The following is a 23,447-nucleotide window of genomic DNA, read 5'->3' on the forward strand; positions in this document are numbered from 1 at the left end:
GTCCCTACCCCCTTCACACTGAACATTTAATAAATTCACTAGGAGCAGTTTTACATATTTTATCGAGCTCCAGCTGTAAGTTCTTTGCATGAAATGAAGAACTGACTCTTCAAACTGAGAAAATCTAAAATGAGTTAAGTTCGTCATCGTGTCCGAAGAGTTGTTGGTTCAAGTTAATACAAACCCCATTTCCAAGGAAGTTGGGATTCTGTGTAAAATGTAAATAAAAACAGGCACCAAGTTCTCTGGGGTCCAGGCTCATCCAACAGACTAACGGAAAGTGAAAAAGTGTGCTGTGGTCTGAGTCCACATTTGAAATTGTTTTTGGAAATCGTGGAAGAGGAAAAGGACCATCCTGTTATGTTCCTGTTATACCAGCGCAAAGTTCAAAAGACAGCATCTATGATGTCATGGAGGTTTGTTAGTTCCCATGGCATCATGGGTAACTCACATCTGTGAGGGCCTCAGTGATGCATCCACACAGTGTATTTTTCAGAGACGTCCCTGTTAATTTCAGCAAGACAGTGCCAAGACACATTCTGCTTCATAGTTAAAGAGTTTGGGTGCAAGACTGGCCTGTCTGCAGTCCAGATCAGTCTCACATTGAAAATGTGTGATGCATTATTAAGTGCAAAACGTGACAACAGAGACACAGGACTGTTGAGCACCTTGAAGTTGTATATAAAGCAAGAATGGGAAAGGATTTCACTTTCAAAGCTTCAACAATTAGTGTCCTCAGTTCTCAAACGCTAACTGAGTGTTGTTAAATGAAAAGGTGATGTATCATAGTGGTAAATATGCTCCTATCCAAACTTTTTTGGAATATGTTGTAGACATCAAATTCATAATGAGTGTATAGTTACAAAAACATTAAAGTTAATCATTCTGAACATTAAACATCTTGTGTTTGTAGTGTATCAATCAATTGAATATAGGCCAAAAAGAATCAGTTGCATTATGTTTTTTATTTACATGTTAGCATCCCAACTTTTTAGGAATTGGGGTTTGTATATTGTCACATTAACATGTTTCCTCAAGTACAACTGAATTAATATTAAGTTTATTTGACTAGAAATGTCTATTTGTTTTGAGTCATTACAAAATTACCTCAACTTTTCAAATTCAGTCAACATAAATTTTTAAGGCACTTCCTTTTTACACTAACTTTTTTATAGTTAATGTAAATACTTTATTTTTACAGTGTTGGCTCTGTTTATTTTCTGTGAAAATGGGAAGAAAGAAAGTATGAGAGCAAAGAGAGATAGATGGAGGAAAGCTCATTCAGACAGGCTGCTGTTTTCTTAGATCAACTGTGAAGAGTGGATGACAAAGAGATTCTGAGGTTTAAACCATCTTAAAATATCTGCTGTTCTTTTTTCTAAGTGTCCGTGCACTTACGAAGCTACAAAGTGCTCTTGTGGTGAATGCTTAATTGTGTGTGCAAAACCCCAAATCACAACCTTATCACCCTATGACCACAGCCAAAAAAAGATGCTGTTGTTCTCTGCAGAACAGGCGTATAAATATTTACACAGTCACCCGCATGATCTGTCAAATTGTAGGTGGGAGCAGAGAGAGAAAGGGGCAGGTGGAGAAAGGCCTGCCAAGATGAGACTTCCAAGTATTTCTTTTGAACATTTGGAAGTGTTCCTCTAACTGACTGTGTCAGGTAAGCTATACCTTTGCACCTGTGGGTTTCAGGTTCCCTCCGCCTGGTGTTATCAGCCACCTGGATTTGTGTTTATGCCACTGCTGGAGGAATCCTGCTGGTAGGAAGTCAGTCACTCACTCTGGCATCCATTCAAAGACCGTCACACAGCATGTGCAGCTAGATTCTCACCTTTGTGTACGCTCAATAAAAATATAAATGCAACTCTTTTGTTTTTGCTGTGTTTACTCTTTTTCTTGAGTGGAAGTAAAAACAAAAAGACTTATTTTATGCACACAAAAGGTTTATTTCTCTCAAATTTTGTGCATGAAATCTGTTAAAATTTATTAACTTTTCCTTTAACAAGATAATCCATCCACCTGGAAGGTGTGGCACAAAAAGATGCCAACTAAACAGCATAATTATCATACAAGTGTGCCTTGAAATGTCACTCTGAAATGTGCAGTTTTATTTATTTATTATATTAAAAAAAAGTATTTATCAGGCACTGACCTGTGCTTATTTGACATAAGGCTAAAGATACCATTATATTCCCAGGGGGGCAAAGTCATGACCTGTCCTGTTCTGACTCTGATTGGCTAACCAACCCAACCAATGACGGCTGAACTAGCTAATCAGAGGCAGTGGCATATGGAGCCCTATGTGAAATAGGCATAGTTCAGTGCCTAATAAATGTCTTCTGGCAAGATAAAACTGTATATTTTAGAGTGTCATTTCATCATGATCAGTCCACCTCTGCAATAATCATGCTGTTTAATTAATATTTGTATATTATGTGTGTGTGTATATACCTGTCAGGTGGATGGATTATCTTGGCAAAGGAGAAGTGCTCTCTGATAATTTGAGAGAAATTAGCTTGCATGAATGCACAGAAGACATCTTAGATCTTTTACTTCAACTTGTGAGAAATAGGAGGAAAAACAAAAGTGTTGCATTTATATTTTTTGAGTATACATAAGATATCCACAGTTGAAGGGTCATTAAATATCTTTATAAACGCTGCTGCTGTCAGAAGGTTCAAATATACGCTATAAAAACATCTTGGTGGCCTTTGTTTCCTTTGAGACTTTTTTTAACTTCTTACACTCTTTCTCCTTACTTGCAAAACTTGCATCTTTCTCTCCTGCGTTTCCATATTGGCCTATGTGACACCAATCAGAAATGTAAACACTTGTCATGATGTAACACATTTTGTGCAAGCGGGTGCACATGCAAGTGTGCAGACACACACACACAGGGAGCAGTTGACAGGGTCACATATGGGATGTGCTCCTAAAGTCAGTATCATTTTACCAATGTAAATATTAGTCAATGTCAGGACCGTTTATTCTGTAATGGCAGTCCTTAGTTCTACTTTTCTTCCCTTAAAGCACTTCTGCCTGTTCCTCTCCCTCGGGCCTCTCCTCTCACAAGCCCTCTCCTTATTATTCCCCTCTCATCCAGCCCTCATGTAATCCCCTGTCTCTCATTACCCAATCTTCTCTCCTGTTCTCTGCATCTCCTCTCGAGCTCCAGCAGTCTCTGACAAGGCCCAGTCGTCTTCCAGACAGCCCCCATTCCCCCACCACACTGAAAATCCCCCTCTTCCTATTCTCCTGACACAATATGATTAATCATTCCATTAACTGATCCACCGTCGTTGGAATCGTTGAGGGGCGCTTATGATACAACCTCAAGCATCCTCCTGAGAGACACCCAATCTTCAGGCCATCTTCCAAAGCTCTCAAGCAAGCTCTCCTCTCGTCTTTGTTCACCACACGCCTAAAACAGCTGTCATCCAATGTGGGCTTGACTGTCTGTCACTAAATCTGCCCCAGGGTGAGGAGACTGAATGAATAAATGTAACCCTGAAATGCTGTTACGAGTTAAAAGGAAAAGTTAGATGTTAGTGTGTGGAATCAGTGGTCAGATCTCTGTTTAAAGCCACACTCATTTCAAGAAGATTAACTTATTTAGTAATTAATATGTAGAAAGGAAAACATTTATGTCAGCAGACTGGAGTAAAAAGTCGAAGAAACAGACAAGCAAAACTTATGTAGGAGTATTAGGACCAAGCTAAAGGGGAAAAATGTCTAGAATAGTCTAAATGTCAAAAATAAAGTAAAATGTTGAGAATAAATGTTTAATGTCAAGAAGAAAAGTCTAAATGTTAAGAATAATGTCAAGACTAGAGTCTAAATTATGACAAAGTAAAATGTTTGAGAATGAAGTTGAAATGTAATAGTAGAAATGTTGAGAGTAGAGTCTAAAGGTCAAGAATAAAGTTGAAATGTTGAGAATAATATTGATACTTTTGACAAAGTCAAAATGGTATTTCAACCTAATTCTTGATATTTCAACTTTATTCTCAATATGCAAAACATGAAAAAATCTTCCTCCTTATTTGTTTTTTCTTATGCTTGGTCTTAATACTGAAAGCTCAACTTAATTCTTGAAATGCAAAACTAAAAGAAACTTCCTCCTCTCATTTTCCCCCTTATGTCTGTCCCCGATACTCTTCCATAAAAACCTGAACACTATAATTCTTGAATAGTAATAATAAATACTGTGAGTAAATACTTCTCTGGTGGTTTTACATTTGATATTTATTGAAACAAAGTAGAGCATTGAGCCAATTTGTAAAAAGTAACAAAATATCAGCTATAACACATTAATGTTTAACAAACCTCAAATTCATGGAGAAGCTTATAAATATACATAGTTGGATTGGTAGAAACAGTTTTGTCTATTGAGAATCATCACAGGGATAGTGAGCAGTTAACTGAGTGGTACTGGAAATCTGTGGCGTTCGATCAAATCTGAACATCTGTGATATACTATACGTGTGTGTAACAGTAAAGCTGAACATGAGTGAGAAGAAAGAATCTGTGTCTCGAAACAATAAGGTGCATTTCCCTTTACAAAAACAGTGAAGAGCCGCATTAGTGAGAACAAAAATTTCAAAATGTGACTTCAACATGTGGGGATGTCCTAAATATTGATCTATGATGGAGAAGATGTTTTTCTGTTTAAAGCTTAGAGGATGATCTGGTTAAAAAAAAAATAAATACAGTTTACTGATTGGTTGGATAGACATACTATATACACAGAGCATGGAATATTTCACCACTGTAACCACAACATTGCCCATATATATTCAAACCATGTTACGCATTGTAGAATAATGTTAAATGGATAATCTGAATTAATATGGAAAAGAATGTAGGCTATAATTAATGATATATGTGCTGATGCACTGTAGTAAAAAACAGCTGAACAGACACGTACAGACAGGTTTAAGCCTCTGTATCAAAGTGCATAATGGTGAAGGGCTTGTTGCAGCACCTGGGGAACTCTAAGGCTTCTGGGACAGCTTAATAAATGGCCCAATCCCCAAAACAGCCCTCTTATTGTACCCATTGTACTCCAAGGACAGTGTTCCTTACTCTATATGTGGTGAGAGGGGATGTGAAGGCTGGTTTATGGACTGGGCCCTTAAACACACATCCATACACTACAGCACACAGGCGTTCGCCTCTCAACACAGTCATTCTCAAACAACAAACCAGGACCTCTTTGTCAACTAAATATCAAACTCTAATCTTGTTAAATGGGAATCACAGTCCAATGTCACAATCAGCGTGACCCATCTGACAAGAATAATGACATTTTTGGAAATTAAAAAAGGGTGGGGGGTTGAGTGGGGGGTGATTTCCAGCCAGTTTTAGGCACTTGAAGGGGTTAAAATCAGCTGGTGATGACTGGGCCAAAATAAAACATAATCTCAAAATAAATATTTCACGATACTCTCAGTTTCTGAAGACATAAGGTTTTTTTTTTTTGAAAAAAGAGTCTTTTTGCAATGGCATAATTGTTTAACTCTATAAATATAATTTATATAGTTTCTTTCTTCCATTCTCTCTCTGTGTTCAACTCCGTCGCTCCGCTCATGAATACACACAGATGTACGCCCATCGTCTGCAAACAAACACGCACAGGCAGCGCTCCTCTTCTCACTTGCAGACGAATTGGTCTACGATTTTGGTGCAGCGCTTGCACTTGACGTAGCAGCACCAGTGGAACTTGCAGTGGCAGCGCTCCACTATCTGGGCCTTGTACTGGTCATAGCCGCGGCCGCAGCACATCAGCTCGCACCCATCCATGCCCTCCGAGGTCTTGTTGCAAAGGCGCCCCACTGTGCCCAGGGAGCCCGTGCTTTGGTTCTTCAGGCAGTAGTCTGGACTGGACTCGATGTACACCAGGTCATGGCTCGTGGGAGGGTTGAACTTGCTGTGCATCTGCACCATCTTCCCACGCGAGTTGAGCTTCATGGCGGCAGCGCTGTCGTACTTTTCTTTCAGCGCATCGCCCACCTTGCGGAAGTCAGCCAGCTGCAGCCAGCAAGTCTTCAGGCTGCAGGAGCCTGATACCCCGTGGCACTTGCAGGACACATGGGCAAGGTCTGACACCGTCTGAGTAGGAGAGAAAAGACATACCCGTCTTAATAATGGCGCTGCACAAAATAAACTATTTGTTTTGACCCAAAAAGGTTTTAACAGTCCAGGCTAGGGTTGCAAGTTGATGGTTGAACATATTAATAATTGATTATCATGAATAATTAACAAGATACAAAACACAAGTTTTTCACAATTTAAGTGGACAGTGAACCCCAAAGTCAAAAATACATATTTTACCCCTGAGCTGTAGTGCGTTTTATCCCTCTAGATTGTTTTGGTGTGAGCAAGGTCTCTTTTCAGAATTCATAACCAAGTTGCTCAAGAGAATCGACAGACCTTCATGTGAGCAGTACCATGTAGGAACTTTTTTCTTTCTATAGTAGAATCTGCCAGAAATACTTTCTTTCTACTAGTTCCTACATGACACCACTCACAAAAGGACGGTTACTGTGAAGGGATTATCTTGTGTAAGTGGTTCATGGTTCCTGAAAAGAGACAATGGTGTTGAATTTTTCAAATGTGTTGGTTTGGTGCTTTGAGCACAACGAGCCAAGTGCCATCTGGTCCAAATTAGATTTAAGATAAAGCAGACATCTCTATGGTTGTAACTCCAAAACTCACACATAAACAATCTAGGGTAATCTGGATGAAAAGAACAACAGGGTGAACTATCCCTTTAAGTTTTATTTAAACAATTTTAGCAGCACATTGGTTGTGTGTAACATTAATGAAGAACAAACAATTGAAAAAACAGAATAATAAAACAATAAGGACCTCACTCGTAAAGGCTGCTCTTGTCCACCTGTCCTTATTCCATGAACGCCTCCACCAATAAAACAACCAGCATTACTGGTTAATAAATTTAAATTAATCTATTAAATTTTGGTTGATCTGTTAAATTCTTAATGGTGATCAATTGATTAATGTTCAACCATTAACATCCCTTAAAATTTCAAGTTGACTGAATTTGAAAGGCTGAGGTATTTTGTAATGATTCAAAACAAATACACTTTGCTAGTAAGTCCGAAAATAAAAAAAGAAAAAAGAAAAAGAAAAGCTAATTATTTTGACCGATATCCCTATTGCAATGTGATTTGTGTCATTTTTACATCTTTTTTTACATTGCTATTCTTATTTTGATTGACAAACATGTTAAAATGACTATGGTGTAATGTGTTTTGCAGGAATCTGTACCAAATGAAGATTTATGAAATTTATATTTTTTTTGGAGACACATTTTACCCTTAGCAAATATTTAAAGAAAAAACATTTAAAAAAAGCCCTATTTGCTAGTCAAATACACCTGTATTAATTTGATTATATTTGAGAAAATATGTTCAGTAAGCTTAAGATACTAACTGTTAAAATGCTGATCATGTTTCTTTAAAATCTTAATTCAATGAGTTGACTGAACTCTGTACAGTACATTCATTCAAATACTCGGTTTAAGTCAAGATTTAATTCAGTTGACAAAATAAAACTGGCATATGTAAGTTAATGAGAATAAATTAGTCACTTTCACAAAATTCCTGCATTTTTTTTTACAGTGCAGATGAAGAATTTGCAAAAACATTCATTCTCCTGCGGCAAACTGCAGATAAATTTCCAAGTGACACGTGCTTCATATTTCTAATTCAACCTGTCTGCATAAATATTTGCACAATGTGCTGCTCATGATCTCATCAGGCATCACTTTGCCATGAAGGACTGAATGATCCTGTCCATGTCTCCAATGGTGCTTTGAATAAAACGTTGTCCACTCATTTGTCCTACTTGAAAGAGAACAGCCTGGCAGCAGATATCTGGCATTACGTTTCCTTAGAGGTGGTTTCAAGATGTTTGGAAAGGAAAAGAAACCCCAGAGCTGCCTCCAATGACTCCATCTCCCCACAGATCAAAGCCACAGGAGGAGCAGAGCTGACAGAGCTGTTACACAGATGATCAGTGGAGACCTGTCTGATTGACCTGGATTGTCTCACTTCCAGCTCCTCTTGTTCTTTTTATCACTGGCTGCTCTCATTCAAGGGCCTGCAGTTTCTATCCTCCTGCTTGCTTATCTTCTTGTGACATTTTAAAGCCTCTGGGAATTTGTTTTGAAACAGTAAAAATGCCTATATGATATCAAAGTTGAGCGTCTCATTCAGCATTCACAACAATCTGACTGAAAATAAATGTTCAGAAGTAGAAAACTAGTTAAAAAACTCATTTTGATATCACTTGACCGTTTTTCATGACTGTGTGGGCATGGAAGATCATGTTTTGATTGACTTCCCCCTCAGGAGAAAATTAAGCAATGTACTGCTGTGGACAAGGTCAGCAGCAAAACATATTTTATCCACGTTAAAAAAAAAAATCATTTGCAGTTTACTGCAAGTGTACACTATATTTGAAATATTTTCACTGCTTTACTGTGCCATCAGACTTACTTTTCTGATGGGAACTCAGGCCATCATCTATGCTATCCTCAAAGCCACCAAACTTCTTCAACTAAAACAGTCATTTTACCTCGCAGAACACAGGAGTTGCTGTTGTACTGCTGCCTTGATTAGTTTGTTTGTTATTGTGTGACTTTGTTTTTTTTTTACCACATTAATTTGGATCTGCACTAACGTTACTTACTGCATATTGAGGTGGTGGTAGACCAACAACTCTAGTGTTCTGTGAGGTAAAACGATTGTTTTTGTCAAAGGAGTCTAGAGTAATACAACGGCAACGGAGGTAGATTGAGCGAGAGCAGGGATGTATATTTGTATTTATGAGGGACTTCCGACTGTGGATTTTTTTAATGGTTGGTTTGTGGAATGCACTGAATAATTTTCAGAATAAATGTCCGAGCATCAGCACAAACCTAATTCAAACCCAAAATGAGTCCAATTTCAACCCAAATGACAAGTCCTACACTGTAAACTGATCAGCTGTTTATGACTGTTAGTTGTCTGTCAATGTAAAACTAAGTCTGTCATCCTGAAAACAAAGGCCCACTGCTCTGAAAATACACACTCTGGACTCCATTAACATATTGCACAATATAACCATTATGAACATCTACTTCTAAAAGATTAATGATGATTTCTTACAACTCATAAACAGACATTTACCCATTCTGCAAATGTTCAGCATTAATTTTAACTCTAATTAATGCACAACAGGCAAGCGAAAACATTCATCCTGACTTGGAGTAGAAAGTGGCTTTAAGACTTATGTGTACGTATGTATGCGTGCAAATAACCCCAGCATCTTACCCTCCTTCCAGCCTCGTTATTGTGAAGATTCATCAACAGCCGGGCGCTCTCATACGAGCCCTTGGGGTAGCTCTTCTCCCTCTCACGCGCATCCACAAACTCTTTGGAGAACCTGTAGCCATAGTTGAGGTTGTCTCCGCAGCCACCCCACAGCCAGTCTCGTGGCAGGTCTTTGGGGCGAGCTGCACGACTGCACCCGCAGCTGGAGAGCTCCCCCTCTCTGCAGGCACGGCTCACCGCGTTCACCACCCCTGCTGCACTGATGGCGTACGTGAACGCTGTCTCTCGACTTCCTGCAGACACACAAAGAGGAACCTCATGTCACTTTTGACACACTAAGAAACAGAGTAAATGAGAAATTTCTAAATGCACATTTATCATGTGGCATATTCATTCATAGTTTTCATTTTTGTAGGTTTATTTGATTTGGCACATATTAAAAAATACATAAACAAAACTATATAAAAAACAAGAATGTGCTAGGAAGACTAAAAGCCTACAAGGCTTATCATGTACAACTCCAATTCCCACAAAGTAGGGACATGTAAAGCATAAATAAAAACAGTAAACAATTATTGGCAAATCATGGTGAACCTGCATTCAATTGAACACACTGCAAAGACATGATATTTAATGTTCAAACTGATAAACCTTTCTTATTTTGTGTAAATATATTCTTATTCTGAATTTGATGCCTGCAACACATTCCAGAAAAGTTGGTACAGGGGGAACAAATACTGGGAACGTTGCAGAATGCTCAAAAAACATCACATGACACATTCAAAAGGTAAACAGGTTAACTGCTATGGCTAAAACAATCACATTTGTGAAGGCCTTATTAATGCTGAGGGGTACTCACAGGTTTTGGAGCAACATATGCTGCCATCCAAATGACATCTTTTTCAGAGACATCTCTGCTTATTTCAGCAAGACAATGCCAAGACTGCTGGTGTTACAACAGTGAGGCTTCATAGTAAAGGAGTTTGGACTGGCCTGTGTTGTGCATTATGAAGTGCAAAATACGACAACAGAGATCTCAGACTGTTGAGCACCTGAAGTCTTATATCAAAGAAAATAAGAGATTTCACTTCAAAAACTTCATCAATTAGTTTCCTCAGTTCCCAAACACTGAGTGACTGTTGTTAAAAAAAAGTTGGGACAGAGACATGTTTACCACTGTGATACGTCACCCTTTCCTTTAACACATTGCAGGCATCAAATTCACAGTGAGAGTATATTTACAAAAAAAAAATATAAAATAAAATTTATCAGTTTGAACATTAAATATCTTGACTTTGTAGTGTACTCAATTGAAGAGAAGACAAAATTATTTGTAAATAACTGCATTCTGTTTTTATTTATGGTTTACACAGCATCCCAACATTTTGGCATTGGGGTTGTGTATTTATTTCATACTGAATGAGTGTAACTGTCATTTTGCTTTAAGGATTTGTACAGTGCTATGAGACATGATGTCATATGACAGCATGCACCATACATTTAAGATTACAGAGCACTTCAGCCAAGTGCTGCAGGCTCCTCATCACCATCATGTTGAACGGTGGAATCTAGTTTGCTGTTATTGGGCCTCAGCCAGAGAGAAGACAGCGCCCTCCAGTGACAGAGATCCATCTTAACAAGCAGCTTCCATCTAATCCAAAATTGAAAGTGACAACTGCTCTTTCACTTTATCTGTCATGACTGAGTGACTCTGGTGACATTGCTCAGTTACTCCCGCAGTTTTTACCCTCAACATTTCCTCTACAGAGACAAGAGTGAGCCTTAAAAACAGAAAATACACGTAAGCAGTTTCTGCTGTCACCAAATGCTCGATCCATTACTACCACTGCGCAAAGCCACAGACTAGAGGAGCAAACCAAGATGAGGAGATAAGGGACCATAGAAGAAAAAGCCGACCAGACTATGAGGCTGCGTGTTGACACTGAAGATGGGGGCTGCTACAAAATAAAAATGCACAGCTCATATACCTGCTGGGCTGAACCTTCAGAGAGCATGCTGTAATGACAATAACAGATGGACAGAGAATGGGAGATGAGGGAGGAGAAAGAAAAGATGACTGAGGAGATAAGTCAAGAAAAAGACATTGAAGAAAAAAGAATGCAACATGGAAAAGAAGACAAAAGGCAGTAAAATACAATGACGGCAAAAAGGGAAGACGAGTAGAGAACCCATTTGGAAAGTCTGAAAGATATTCAGGTGTTTAGAGAGAGTGGGGGATTTATTAGCCCAGTACAACTTTTAATCCAGGACATCAACCTAATAGCAGACCTGTGGACAGACAAACAGTCGTCTCCCACACTGCCTCCCTATTCCTGCACCCCAGCCTGGAGCTTGCCAAGCCAGGCAGGCAGGGGAGAGGGTCTGAACTGAACCTAACCGCGCCAGCACCCCCTGGAGCTCAGCTTTAAATCACCCAGCAGTATGTTAAGCCAGCATACAGACGGACAGACAGTAAGACAGGATTTCAGATAGACAGATGTAGAGGGGAGGACATGTTTACTTGGCCCGGAGTGGGCCGAGATGGGAGTGATGTTGATCAGGGAGAAGAGGAATGGGAGAACGGCTGCTGATGAGGTTTCTATGAAGACTGATCTGTGGAGAGGGAGTCAGCAGCACCAAGAGACAAAGACAGACGGACAGAATCACCAAGAATAGACATGCGTGTGTGCACACAGTAATGTAGGTTACAGCACATTAAAGGGTCGGATCATCTGAATTTTAAAACAGCAGTTCACCTACATATTTTTCTCTATAGCTCTATGTATCTACCATAAAAAGAAAAGAAAAAGAAACGTCTGCCAAGGTTTTTTTTTTTTTTTTGCATTTTGAGCACCATGAGTTGGGTGTCATCTAGTTACATTATATTTGAGAGAAAGCAGACATCTCTATGGTTGCTATCTCCAAAACTCGGCAACTCTCACCAAAACAGTGCAGATGGATAAACAGCACCACAGGTGAGAGGAAGAAAAACATTTTTTCTTTCAAGTGAGCTGTCCCTTTAAAGAAACTTTATCGTTCACCTCTAGTTGTAACTATCCATGCTTACAGTTTTATGTGCTGAGGTTCTGAGATTTTCTCCACCACTCCAAAACAATTAAAGTTTTCTTTTTGTTGCTCGCAACATTACGTTTAAAATACTCATAGAAAACCTCTTTCAAAAATCAGTATTACTTGACATCCCCCATGGAACTCATGTTCAGTTTTCAGTGGAACTACTTACTAACAAAAAAAAGTCACCAAGAAAGCTGTTGACAGTGTGTTCTGTGGATTATCCAGAGTAATGGGAACATTATTTCTGGAAAGACACGCCGCTGTTGAGTGCATTAAATGTTATTTTTAAAGCTGTGAGCACCACAAACGAAATTCCATTCATCATTTATTCCATTAATTGCACTGGGGTGGGAGCATGGGAGCAGCAACCTCAGATGGATATCTTAAAATCTGGACTACTGTGTGCAATCTGAGAAGGTGAGAAAATGTTTTATTTTCAAAATCTTTTGAGAAAATTCAGTGAACTGACCCTTTAAATACTACCAACATGAACAAAATGCACACTCCTTTGCAGGTCTTAATGAAGACATATTAGAAATGTGAGCACCACAAGCTTTGACTGCAGGGCTGCACAATTAAAAGAAAGAGTCGCAATATTGCCATGTGTAATAATCCAAAGCTGCAATTTTTTGATAAACAAAAAATGAGACCAAACAGCATTATAATGAAGTACTGTAGTGCTGCAGACATGTCCTGACCTATAAATCGCCTTCTCTAGGTGTAGTTTAGACTACAACAAATGTCACATCATTATGATTTTAATAGTATTTTCACTGAAAATGAAAATTGTGATGCAAAATTGATCATTCCCACTAATCATGAGCCATAGTGCAATTAGGACTGTTATGATTAATTGATTTGTTAGCTACTATGAAATTAATCACCAACTATTTCAATAATCAATTAATCAGTCTGAGTAATTTTAGGGGAAAAAAAATTCAACTTCTGAAATGTAAAGATTTTCTGATGACTCTTCTATGACACTAAACCAAATATCTTTGAGTTCTGGACAAAACAAGACACTTGAAGTGAAATGTCTTGGGCTTATGAAACACTGACTGACATATTTTACCATTTTGTGACATTTTATACACCAAACAACTAACTGATTAATTGAGAAAATGATCAACAGATTAATAAAAATAATGTTTAGTAGCAGTCTGTCAAAAATAATCACAATATGATTTTTTTAAATCCATATTGTGCAGCCCTAGCCGACACATACTGAAACTATAATATGTGATTTAATTCAGATTTTGCTGCTACACAGCTGAGCCTGCTGTAACTCTGCTATAAACTGACACTGAATAGATTCATTATAATTCATCTGGAGAGTTATGATCAATAAACGGTGAACCACCTTTACATTAGGCCCTGAGGTGATCCAAAAAAACTAAAACAAACCATATTAGATGACAGGATCCAAGAGTAAGATTCACTTTTAAGAGAAGATTGTAAAGCTCTTGAACTTTCTATAAGAGATCTGAGCACGCTGCAGGTATGTGCACGCACACTCACACACGCTGAAACAGACAGTATAATCTCTGATAGGTGATATATTGGTGCATACACTCACTGTACTCCCATTACTTGTAAATAGCTACAGTCCAGCTCCACAGTGTGTATATCTCTCTCTGTGCGTGTGTGTGTGTGTTAAATGAGATTAGATTGTCTCCCATTCATCAGGGAAAAAGCAGATTCTCTGCCTCCCTCCTGCTCCGTGTCGGGAGCTGGCTTCACAGGCCAAAGCCACATGTGATTTATCCAGCAACCTCACCCACCAACTATTCCCTCCACACAGCTGCTGGGAATCAACAGCCCCATACTGTACATTTCACACACATACACTTTCACAAACACAAAAAGAGGGAATGAGGAAAGGAAAGAAAGAATGTACAGATTCTAAATGAAAATGATTCAATATATTTTGCATACATGTGCGTACAGTATGCTGGTATTTGGGATTACACGTTCTATATACTCCTTCATGTACATATTTCTAAGAATGCGTTCTATTTTATACATCCCTTGCCCATTTCTTACCTATTTGCATGACCCGTCCAAACACAGAGGAGTTGTCCACTGTGCTGCAGTTCCAGCGCCGGTGTCTGAACTGGTACTGGCACTCTCTGATGCCTGTCTTGGCACCTTCACCGATGTACTGCATGTGGTCCTGGTAGAGCTGGCACAGCTTCTTCTGGCCCTGCGACAAGCCCACCAGCTGGCTGCACAGAGGCTGGGCACCGATGATGTAGGCCTCGGGGATCAGTAAAGGGTTCATGGCCAGAGACCTGGATGAGGGAGACACATAATACAGTTGTTTTCGCTCATTATGCAGTCAGGATGCAAATGTGTGCAAGTTTTCAGGCTAAATTCACGACGTAACAGCTGATTTCTCTTGATCGTTTTTTTCCCCTCTCATGGATGATGGCTGATCAGAGAAATGAGGTGCTGTCATTTACTGAATGGAGTTAAACTCAGCAAACTCTTTAAGACACTGGACTTTACATTCATGAGCCATTTCTGGCCAAGAACACACAGCAGATGGGAGCACAGAGAAGTGAAGAAATGAAGAGTGACATAAAAAGAGGGCATAAAGTAAAGGGGACAAACAAAGAGCGAATCTGACACAAACATACTGTTTTTGTGCAACCCTCACTCCAAGAAATTGGGACACTGTTGACACATTTTTTTTCTCTATTAAATTGAATACAATACAAAGACAAGACATTTAATGTTCAAACTGAAATAAACATACACTCATTCTGAATTTTATTGCATTCTAATTTTATTTATATTTTATCCAGCGTTCCAACTTTTCAAGAATCAGGGTTGTATTAGACCTTTATTACTTCTTACCCCTTATAAGCAATGTGTGTTAGTGATCCCTAATCACCATAGTTTCATATTATAAAAGTTCAACCAAAGAGTGACGTTGCTGTCTTTGAATATCTAATTACTGAACTTTTTAGAGGCAGCACTTTCCAGGATTTTACAAAAAAGTGACGATTAAAGATGACCTGGAAAAATAAACATAATTTTGTGTGGAAGAAATGTGTTTTTCTTCTTTCTTAACTTGTTAAAAAGTTAGCAAACTCTCCTGATTAATGTTGTCACCCCTTAGACTCTTGAGCCTTGATGGGAAGCGCTGTCTTAAAGGATAGCATTTAGCTGCCTAAAAACATACTACGCTGATTGAAAAAGATTATTTTTTACATTTTTGATGAATTTCATTTGATTAGGACTGTTCCCTCACACCAACTTGACACACAGAGTGGATAACTCTATGAAACAAACTATGAACATCCCTTAAGGTTGTTGTGGATGCACGACATGGGAATTTTTTTTTTTTAATATAATTTTGGCAATAATTTAAGTATTAATTTCTGCAATTTAGATATTGTGACTGCAATATGGATTTCCGATTAGTGGGAATGATTATTTTTGCATTACAATTGTCATTTTCATTGCAAACAACTCATGATGATGGGACATTTGTTATGGTCTGTGCCAAACCCAAGCAAATCTCTACAGCACTACAGTATTTCATTACAATTCTGTTTTGCCACATTTTTCCCCATTATCATAGAATTGCAGCTTCTATGATTTGGATGTTGTACTTGCCATATTTTGATAATACTTTGATTAATTGTGTAGCCCTAAAAGTTGCATAGCTTTTTATAGTATCACATTTGAAAAAATCTGCTCATTTCTTATAAGTAACATCTCCATTCAATTTTGTATAAGAGAAAGAAATAGAGATAAAAAAAGGGACTGAAAGAGACAGAGACAAACACAGTAGAAACAGAGAGAGAGAGGAACACCAGTATGAGCATCTGGTTCCAGGCCACAGGACAATTAGAGCAGCCCATCCCTGAGCCCTAAGAGAAAGACAATTAGCCCCCAGTGTAACCTGATCGACTGGGGAAACTCAGCAGCCAGGGAACACACACACACAACATACACACACACACACACAGCGGAAAAAAAAAAAAAAAATCAACATACACACTGTTTGTGTGCTCAAACACACATGCAGACTGGCACACACACATATATAGTCAGCCGGCCTGCTGACTGCTCTGACACTCTAAATCATTCACACCTGTGTGTCCTCTCACAGAGGAAACTGAAAGACACACACAGTTTGAGCTCCAAACTCAGCTTTCCAAAGAGTCTGTGGTAAATGTGCAAGTCCTGAGCTGTAATCTGACTCATTATTTGAACTTTAATATATTTGCCCTCTGAGCTGAGCCCATTAAATTATGTTTATCTATTTAAATCCTCTTCAAATTATTTGTTTAAATTATTATTTTCATATAATTTGTCCACCACCACATGATGTCAACACCGGCTTTGATCTGCACATTTGACGTAAATATAAATCTTGCACGGAAAGTGCAGCTTTCCTGTAAAAGTTCTTCAACAAACACTCAAACTGGGACACACAAGTGCACAATTAGACAAAAACACAAACATCCACAGGATGTAAAGACTTGTGATTTGCTTTAAGTGGTGCTTCTATGGTGACTGGTAAACAGTATTTTCTTCTATCACAAGTACTCTTGTGTGTTTAAGTGCAGCGTGCTCAAATATAGACTTTTCTAATAGCAGCAACATGTGTGTCTACACACACACACAAACATGTACGCGCAGTCACACACAGTGTTCGTGTTTGCACATATTTGGACAGCGACTCACAAACCACAGCATTCTATGTTTTCTATAATATTCATAATTTTGGTTTGGCAATATGCGAAGAAAGAAAATAAGGGAGAAAAAAGGTCTTCCTGAAAAGCTAATGTGCTACAGTCAGCATGTTGTGTTACTTCATATGTGGTGCAATTGAAGCTGAGGAGGCTTACTTAGCAAACACGCACACACACTCTCACACACAAGCTTGAAATATACTCTGAAACTTAGTAAATGATGAATATAAACAAAATGCTTTTTTAAAAGCATCAATATTTCCCTAAGTCTTTGGCTTTCTTCATGTCTTTTTTAGTCCTCTGGTCACTGCTACCACATTTACAAATGTGACTCATCTGTGAATGAAAATGTCTTTTGAAAGTGGACAATCTCCACTGGCCATACCACAGTAAAACACACTGTGCACAAATTAAAACACACAGAGAAATACTGTACATATGGAGAGAAAATTAATGCATACCACCATGAGTTGGCCTCCACTACCACCTGCATGAGGAGTGTGAGCAGTGTGAGGGCAAAGACACAGTGTCTGGAGTCCAACAGGCTGCCACAGGGCCAGCAAACCGGCCGACACACACAGCCCAGCCCCAGGTTCATACTGCCGCTGATCTGAGGGAGAACATAGAGAAGGGTGCATGTCAGTCTGCAGGGTTGTCTTACATACAGTACAATTGCTTGATAGAGAAAAATACAGAGAAAAGACCTAGGCAGATATCTGGGATTCCAAAATGTATAAAGGGAATGCAGGAAAAATTCTCTCTTTTACATGCAAACAGCTCTGCATTTGTGCGTGTGTGTGTGATGAGAGGCCTGAGGCCATCAGTGCTGCACAGCACAGCAGTCATTTGGCAGCAGGTCTGAGTGTGAATCACATAAGACTGATAGACGTGCAGCGGGAGAAGACACAATGACCATGAAACCCCATCTAGACACATTCCTGACAGTTCACTTTACTCACAGACACACAGAAAGACAGTCAGAGGCCTATTCAGATAGAGAGAGAGTGTGTGTGTGTGTGTTATTTTAAAGCAATTTTTAGCCTACATATTTACTGTTGACAAGCAGTGAGGGTCAAAACTAAAATGCTGACATTTTAACCAGTAATTATGGTTGCATTATTAATGCAACAGTGGTTAACTTTAACAAAAAAAATAACATCTAAAACATGGTAGAATAAGACATCTTTTTGTTTTTATTTCTTTTCCATCTGTGGCAGGCCTGGCTTCAGCATATGTGTTCCTGGTGACAAGGTTTACTTTTCTTCAATTATGTAAATTAAAAATACCCTTGGAAAAAATGACACTAAAATTGTTATGCAAATTCAGAAAATTCGTTTTCATTATAGTTAATTTAAAACATCTTAATATGAATATTTGAAAAACGTGGAAATTAAAAACAAGACATTTGATTTTTTTTTTTAGTTAGTGGGAACCGTGATTCATGTGGCTATTAAATATGTAATTTGACAACTAACGGTCATGTCGGTCGATAATTATGATCTAATTAATTTACATAATTATTAATTGACTGGATCGGACAGAGAGGAGCCACGTCAGCGGATAATGAACTATGGCCTAGTTATATACGTGTAGCTTTTTGCCTTTAACGAAAACTACCAGGAATTATAAAGGAAAAAATATTAATAATCTGCAGAAAGCTGCGTGGCTTTGGTGTTACAGTTTGGCTGCTGTATCGGCAGAAAACGAGTTAAAATAATTACCCCTGAATTTGCGAGTTGCACCGATGTGCCAGCCTTCCAGTTGGGCCGTGTGTGTGTGTGTGTGTGTGTGTGTGTGTGTGTGTGTGTGTGTGTGAAATTTGGGACTCAGAGCAGCTCTAATTTGTCACGCTGCGTTATTTTCCAGGCTTCAGTCGTGGAGACCTGGGCCTGCCTGCCTAATACTCATTAAAGACGAGGCCAAGTTCACCATCACTCACCCGGCGCGCGCACGCACGCACGCACGCGCGTGCGCACACACACACACACACACACACGAGCATGTGCTTTCAATAGTTGGTGAGGTTATGTTATGTTCCTTGTAGTTCTTCCACATAAATTAAAGCAATAATCCGCAGAGGGCGGCGGTTTTACACTGATTTTAAACCAACTAATTGGGGCTGTTCCGCCCGCCAGGAAGCGGATTTAAAAATATATTTTAATTTACGGATAATTTACTTCTACAATTAAATAAGAAATTCTACGCCAAGCAGTAGAGATGATCAGAAGAAACTCAACAGCGGGTTGAGAAGTGAGACAGGTTTTATTCTGTATGATTCATATTTAAATTAAGCGTCAGGATGCCACAGGTGCGTGCCATTATCTCACGTTCCACCACTAACTCTCAGCCAATCAGAGCAGACAACACTAATTATTCGTTTTAAGAGAGAGACGCGCGGCTCTTTTTTCATTAATATACTATTTCATTAATTTAAGTCGCTGCAGCTAGTCAACACTATACATTACTTTATTATCACTTGTTTTTTTTAAAAACTTAAATATACTTCACTGCATTTGGTATCCCCACACAAGCTGCGTAAATCCTGCGCTCCGTGACCCCTGCAAACGATTTGACCCGAGTGAAACATTCACAGGACCTGACTGGGTGACTGACGACTACCTTGCAGATTTCTGTCGGTAAAAGTGGCATCAAATTGAGCAAATTTCAGGAAGAGGGCAATTAGAATACCGTCGACAGGATGATAAAACATCGGGCGCTGCTGCTGCTGCAATGGATCATTTAAGAAGCTATTTTAAAAGGGGGCCATATGGGACGAAATCAATTTACATTAAATCTAAGAGTTCAAGAAAAAAAGAAGGTGCTCACTGTGTTTTTTAATGAGAAAAATATTTTTTCACCTTTTGGCCAAATTTGGGCCTGTCTTCTGGTTTTCTCTGTCTGCAACCTTTGGTTAAACTACTTAAACAATTTTTTTTTACAATTAAACAGCAGCATTTAAATAATTTTAGCAACAAAATGTTGTGAAAATGTCAAAAAAAAAATGCATTAGGGTGCAATGACCGTCAAATTTTGACAACTTTTAATGAACGAATGGACTTTTGAAAGCAACTACATTTAGCCTACAGTTTGGCCTGCAGATTCAAGCCTTTGGATAATATGCATGGTGACATTAAATCTGAAATAAATGTGAAGTTTTTTGGATGTGAGAGTTTATGAGGAGGGCTAAAAAATTATCGTTGATTCATGAAGCAGTTGATTAAAACTGTTTCACCTTTTCTCAGACTGCATGGTGCCGTCATTTACTGACTAATGAGAGACATATTATCCGCATTTAATAGCGCAACATGAGGAGTCTCTTTTCCTGCCTATCTTGTTGTGTAAAAAAACCAGGAGAGGGAGCCAGGTACAAGGATTTGATGAGGAGGAGCAGCACAAAGAACATTGCCTGACTCTTTACAGGGACCGTTAACAATGGAAAGAGAAAGCAGGCAACTCTTTTCTCATTTAAATGCATTAAAAATATAAAAACGTATGATCAGTTTTCGCAGAATTCAGTATTTGCCCAACAGGACACTGACTTATGGGTTAGAGTCAGTGTAGGGTAGAGTTGAGGGAGGCTGCAGCATGTTTCACACTTCACATCTGTCAAGAACTTTTGTCCACATCCAAGAAAGAATCCCAAAACGGTCCCACTGAAACACGCATTTTCCTCTCTCTAAGATAAACTGCGGCTGCATGGAAAAGTGAGTGAACCAGGAGACCTGTAGGCTACTCACCGGGGAGCACAGCCCGTTAGAAGTTGTAATCCACTTTCTGCAGACGATATCAAACCAATAATCCCAGTGCAGGCCAGGTGGATTTAAGATTTCCTTTCCCGCTGCAGTGAAGCGAAGTCAAGTCTCGTTGTTTTTATCCGGATCTGCTGGAAAGTGCTCGGTTGGGGGTGCAGAGACTGTAACAATGCTACAGCTGAGAGTTCTTCAGGTTTGGTGTTTTGGTGAACACAATCAGTCAATGCGCTCCGTCCGTGCGCCAAACAGTTTGGAGTGCTGGTAGGAAGCAGCGGGATGTATATAATGTCCAAAGACAGTGTAAGGAAGTGATCAGTTCCTTTATCGAATCAGTGCGTGACTTTGCGGTGGCGATTAACAAATAAAACCATGTACGGCAACCCAAAGTGCCACCGGCTGAAATGTACTTTCTTGATTCTCTTCTCTAATTGAAAGCGGCCTACTTTTATAGTCCCCTAGCCAAGTAAAAACTGTTCCAGATTAGAGCTAGACTATGTCAAAGCAAAAAACATAGAAAATCGTCTTATGTGCATTAAATCCAGCTCTTCATCTAACACGCTCAGGTCATAGTGCGTTTTACCTGCGGAAAGATCCACACGGTGCTCCTCGCCACAAACGACTTGTCAATTTACCTTCCATTCTGTGCAAAAAAAAGCGACTTTGACAATCCCTCCGCTCAAGTTAAAAGTCCTCACATGCAAAAAAAGTAAGTCATTCCCCTCGCAAAATAAAGAAGAAAAAAAAAAAAAAACAGATGCCACAATTAATCGGCTCCAGACAGTATGCTCCAAAAAAACTTTCCGCGCCGACTATCTCCAAACAGTGCGGCTTGGCGAGCGCGCACGGTGCCAGGGGGAGGAAAAGAGCACAGCGTGTGAACAACAGCGGCTTTTGCTGCGGAGGCTTCGAGTCTGTCGTCCTCCCACACCGTCTGTGTGTGTTTCTGTGTGCTGGAAGTGCAGAAAAGTATCGCCTCCCTCTCTTCTTTTCTCCCTCTCTCACCTGCTTCAGTCGCCTCCTCTCTCAAACTAGTACTCTGCAGCATGGATGCGCAGCGCAAAACCTTCAGATGGCGCATGCGCTTCACATTTCTCCTCAGATCCCCTTTTTTCTTCTTCCAGTCACAAACTTTCATGATATGGAGGACCGTAACTGCCAAAATCAAAATAAAGATAAGAAAATCAATAAATGACTCAATAAATGAATTAATATACCACTAAACACACCAAAAATAAAACTGAAAATAAATGTTGGCATACATCAGTTTGTAAAATGAGAAATAAATTGCTTCTGCATTTATTCACCTTTGTATAAAGTCCCCTATTTATGTACTGTCCCATTTACTGACAAAAAGTTGACCCCCGTGACTGACTTTGATTGCATTAACCCCCCTATATACTTTCTCATTTAATTTTTACTTTTCATTTATTAATTTATTCAGGCAAAACTTGACCCCATGACACACTTTGACTGACAGCTCTCTCATTTGTGTATTAGGAGGCGTAAAAAAATCTAAAAAACAAAGAGAAATACATAAAGAAACATAAAAAACAAAGAGAAATGCACAAATAAACTTAAAATGCAAATACAAAACACAAAAACAAATTTAATTAAATAGGAATAAATAAATAAATAGTTAAATAAGCAGGGAAAATAAATTACACTATTACTTAATACAGACACAAATTAAAACAGGAATATCAGTTTAGTTCTCATTTTATATATTAATTTATGTCTACATTTATTTTTTGTATTATTTTGTTACATTTACTGTAATAGTAATTTATTTTTATGAGTCATTTATTTATTTATTTTTGATTTTGGCAGTTACCGTCCTCCATATCAAGAAGCGAGGAATTTGAGTGTAGGTAAAATTGTGGGGAGAGGAGAGAGAGAAGAGGGCGGAACAGGCTGTAACAAAACAAGCGTCTCTATTACCTAAAATAAACTTATAAAGCACCCGAGGCTATTACCCTATCCATACCAGAGCAGAGTTAGGATTTTCACTGGCAGCAGATCGAGTTACCACTCAGTAAAATCAAGACAAGCAGGTCCACAGCCTATCGTGTGCTTATTCAGGCTGCTCTCATCACCTGAAGGCCTAGTGAGCATTACGGTCATTACGGTAATTATTATTTTATGGTACATTATCTCAAAACATGCTGCAGGAATCCGCCGGCTCGCACTTCGATATTTCTCAATGAACCCGATGATGAGTGTCAGAGGGCAAAGTGTTTAATAGTTTCACGTTGTGTCACTGTAGATTTCTCAGTCTGCGCACACACTGAAGGCATTCAAGGGTGAAAGCCGTGTTATTTTCAATTGCGCTGGACAGAGTTTCATCTGGATTGAGGAAATAGAGATAGAATAACAGTCGGTAAAAGAAGTAAAACAATGCTAAAATTAATGGAAGGGGGCAGTCACCTGAATGTCTGGCTGCACGCCCAAGTAAAGACTTGCCTCAGGTGATAGAGGGAGGAGAAAGAGAGGGGGAGAGAGATTCATTCAGACATTTTTATTACACTGATCTTGTTGTAGGCTTAGTCATGTGCAGCCAATCTTATAGG

General features: G+C 39.0%; 1 protein-coding gene across 1 annotated transcript; it reads right to left on the reverse strand.

The window, feature by feature from the left end:
• Positions 1–4,236: 4,236 nt before the first annotated feature.
• wnt5a (wingless-type MMTV integration site family, member 5a) lies at positions 4,237–21,928 on the reverse strand. The gene is made up of 5 exons (XM_084721166.1): positions 20,866–21,928; positions 17,590–17,738; positions 14,463–14,710; positions 9,348–9,640; positions 4,237–6,120 (listed from the first exon to the last, which is right to left on the reverse strand). The coding sequence occupies exons 2-5, from the start codon at positions 17,724–17,726 to the stop codon at positions 5,662–5,664; spliced, it is 1,137 nt and encodes a 378-aa protein (XP_084577292.1). The 5' UTR covers positions 17,727–17,738; positions 20,866–21,928; the 3' UTR covers positions 4,237–5,661.
• Positions 21,929–23,447: the final 1,519 nt, after the last annotated feature.

Source organism: Lutjanus erythropterus, chromosome 6 (genome assembly GCF_056507025.1).
Source record: "Lutjanus erythropterus isolate fLutEry1 chromosome 6, fLutEry1.hap2, whole genome shotgun sequence".
In the NCBI taxonomy this organism is placed as follows: domain Eukaryota; kingdom Metazoa; phylum Chordata; class Actinopteri; order Lutjaniformes; family Lutjanidae; genus Lutjanus; species Lutjanus erythropterus.

Coding starts and splice junctions, on each gene's coding strand:
- wnt5a (XM_084721166.1), bottom strand. CDS start 17,726: ATGAACCTGGGGCTGGGCTGTGTGTGTCGGCCGGTTTGCTGGCCCTGT. Junction 14,711..17,589: donor GTGGAGGCCAACTCATGGTG/GTATGCATTAAT, acceptor TCCCTCATCCAG/GTCTCTGGCCATGAACCCTT. Junction 9,641..14,462: donor TGGACGGGTCATGCAAATAG/GTAAGAAATGGG, acceptor GTGTGTCTGCAG/GAAGTCGAGAGACAGCGTTC.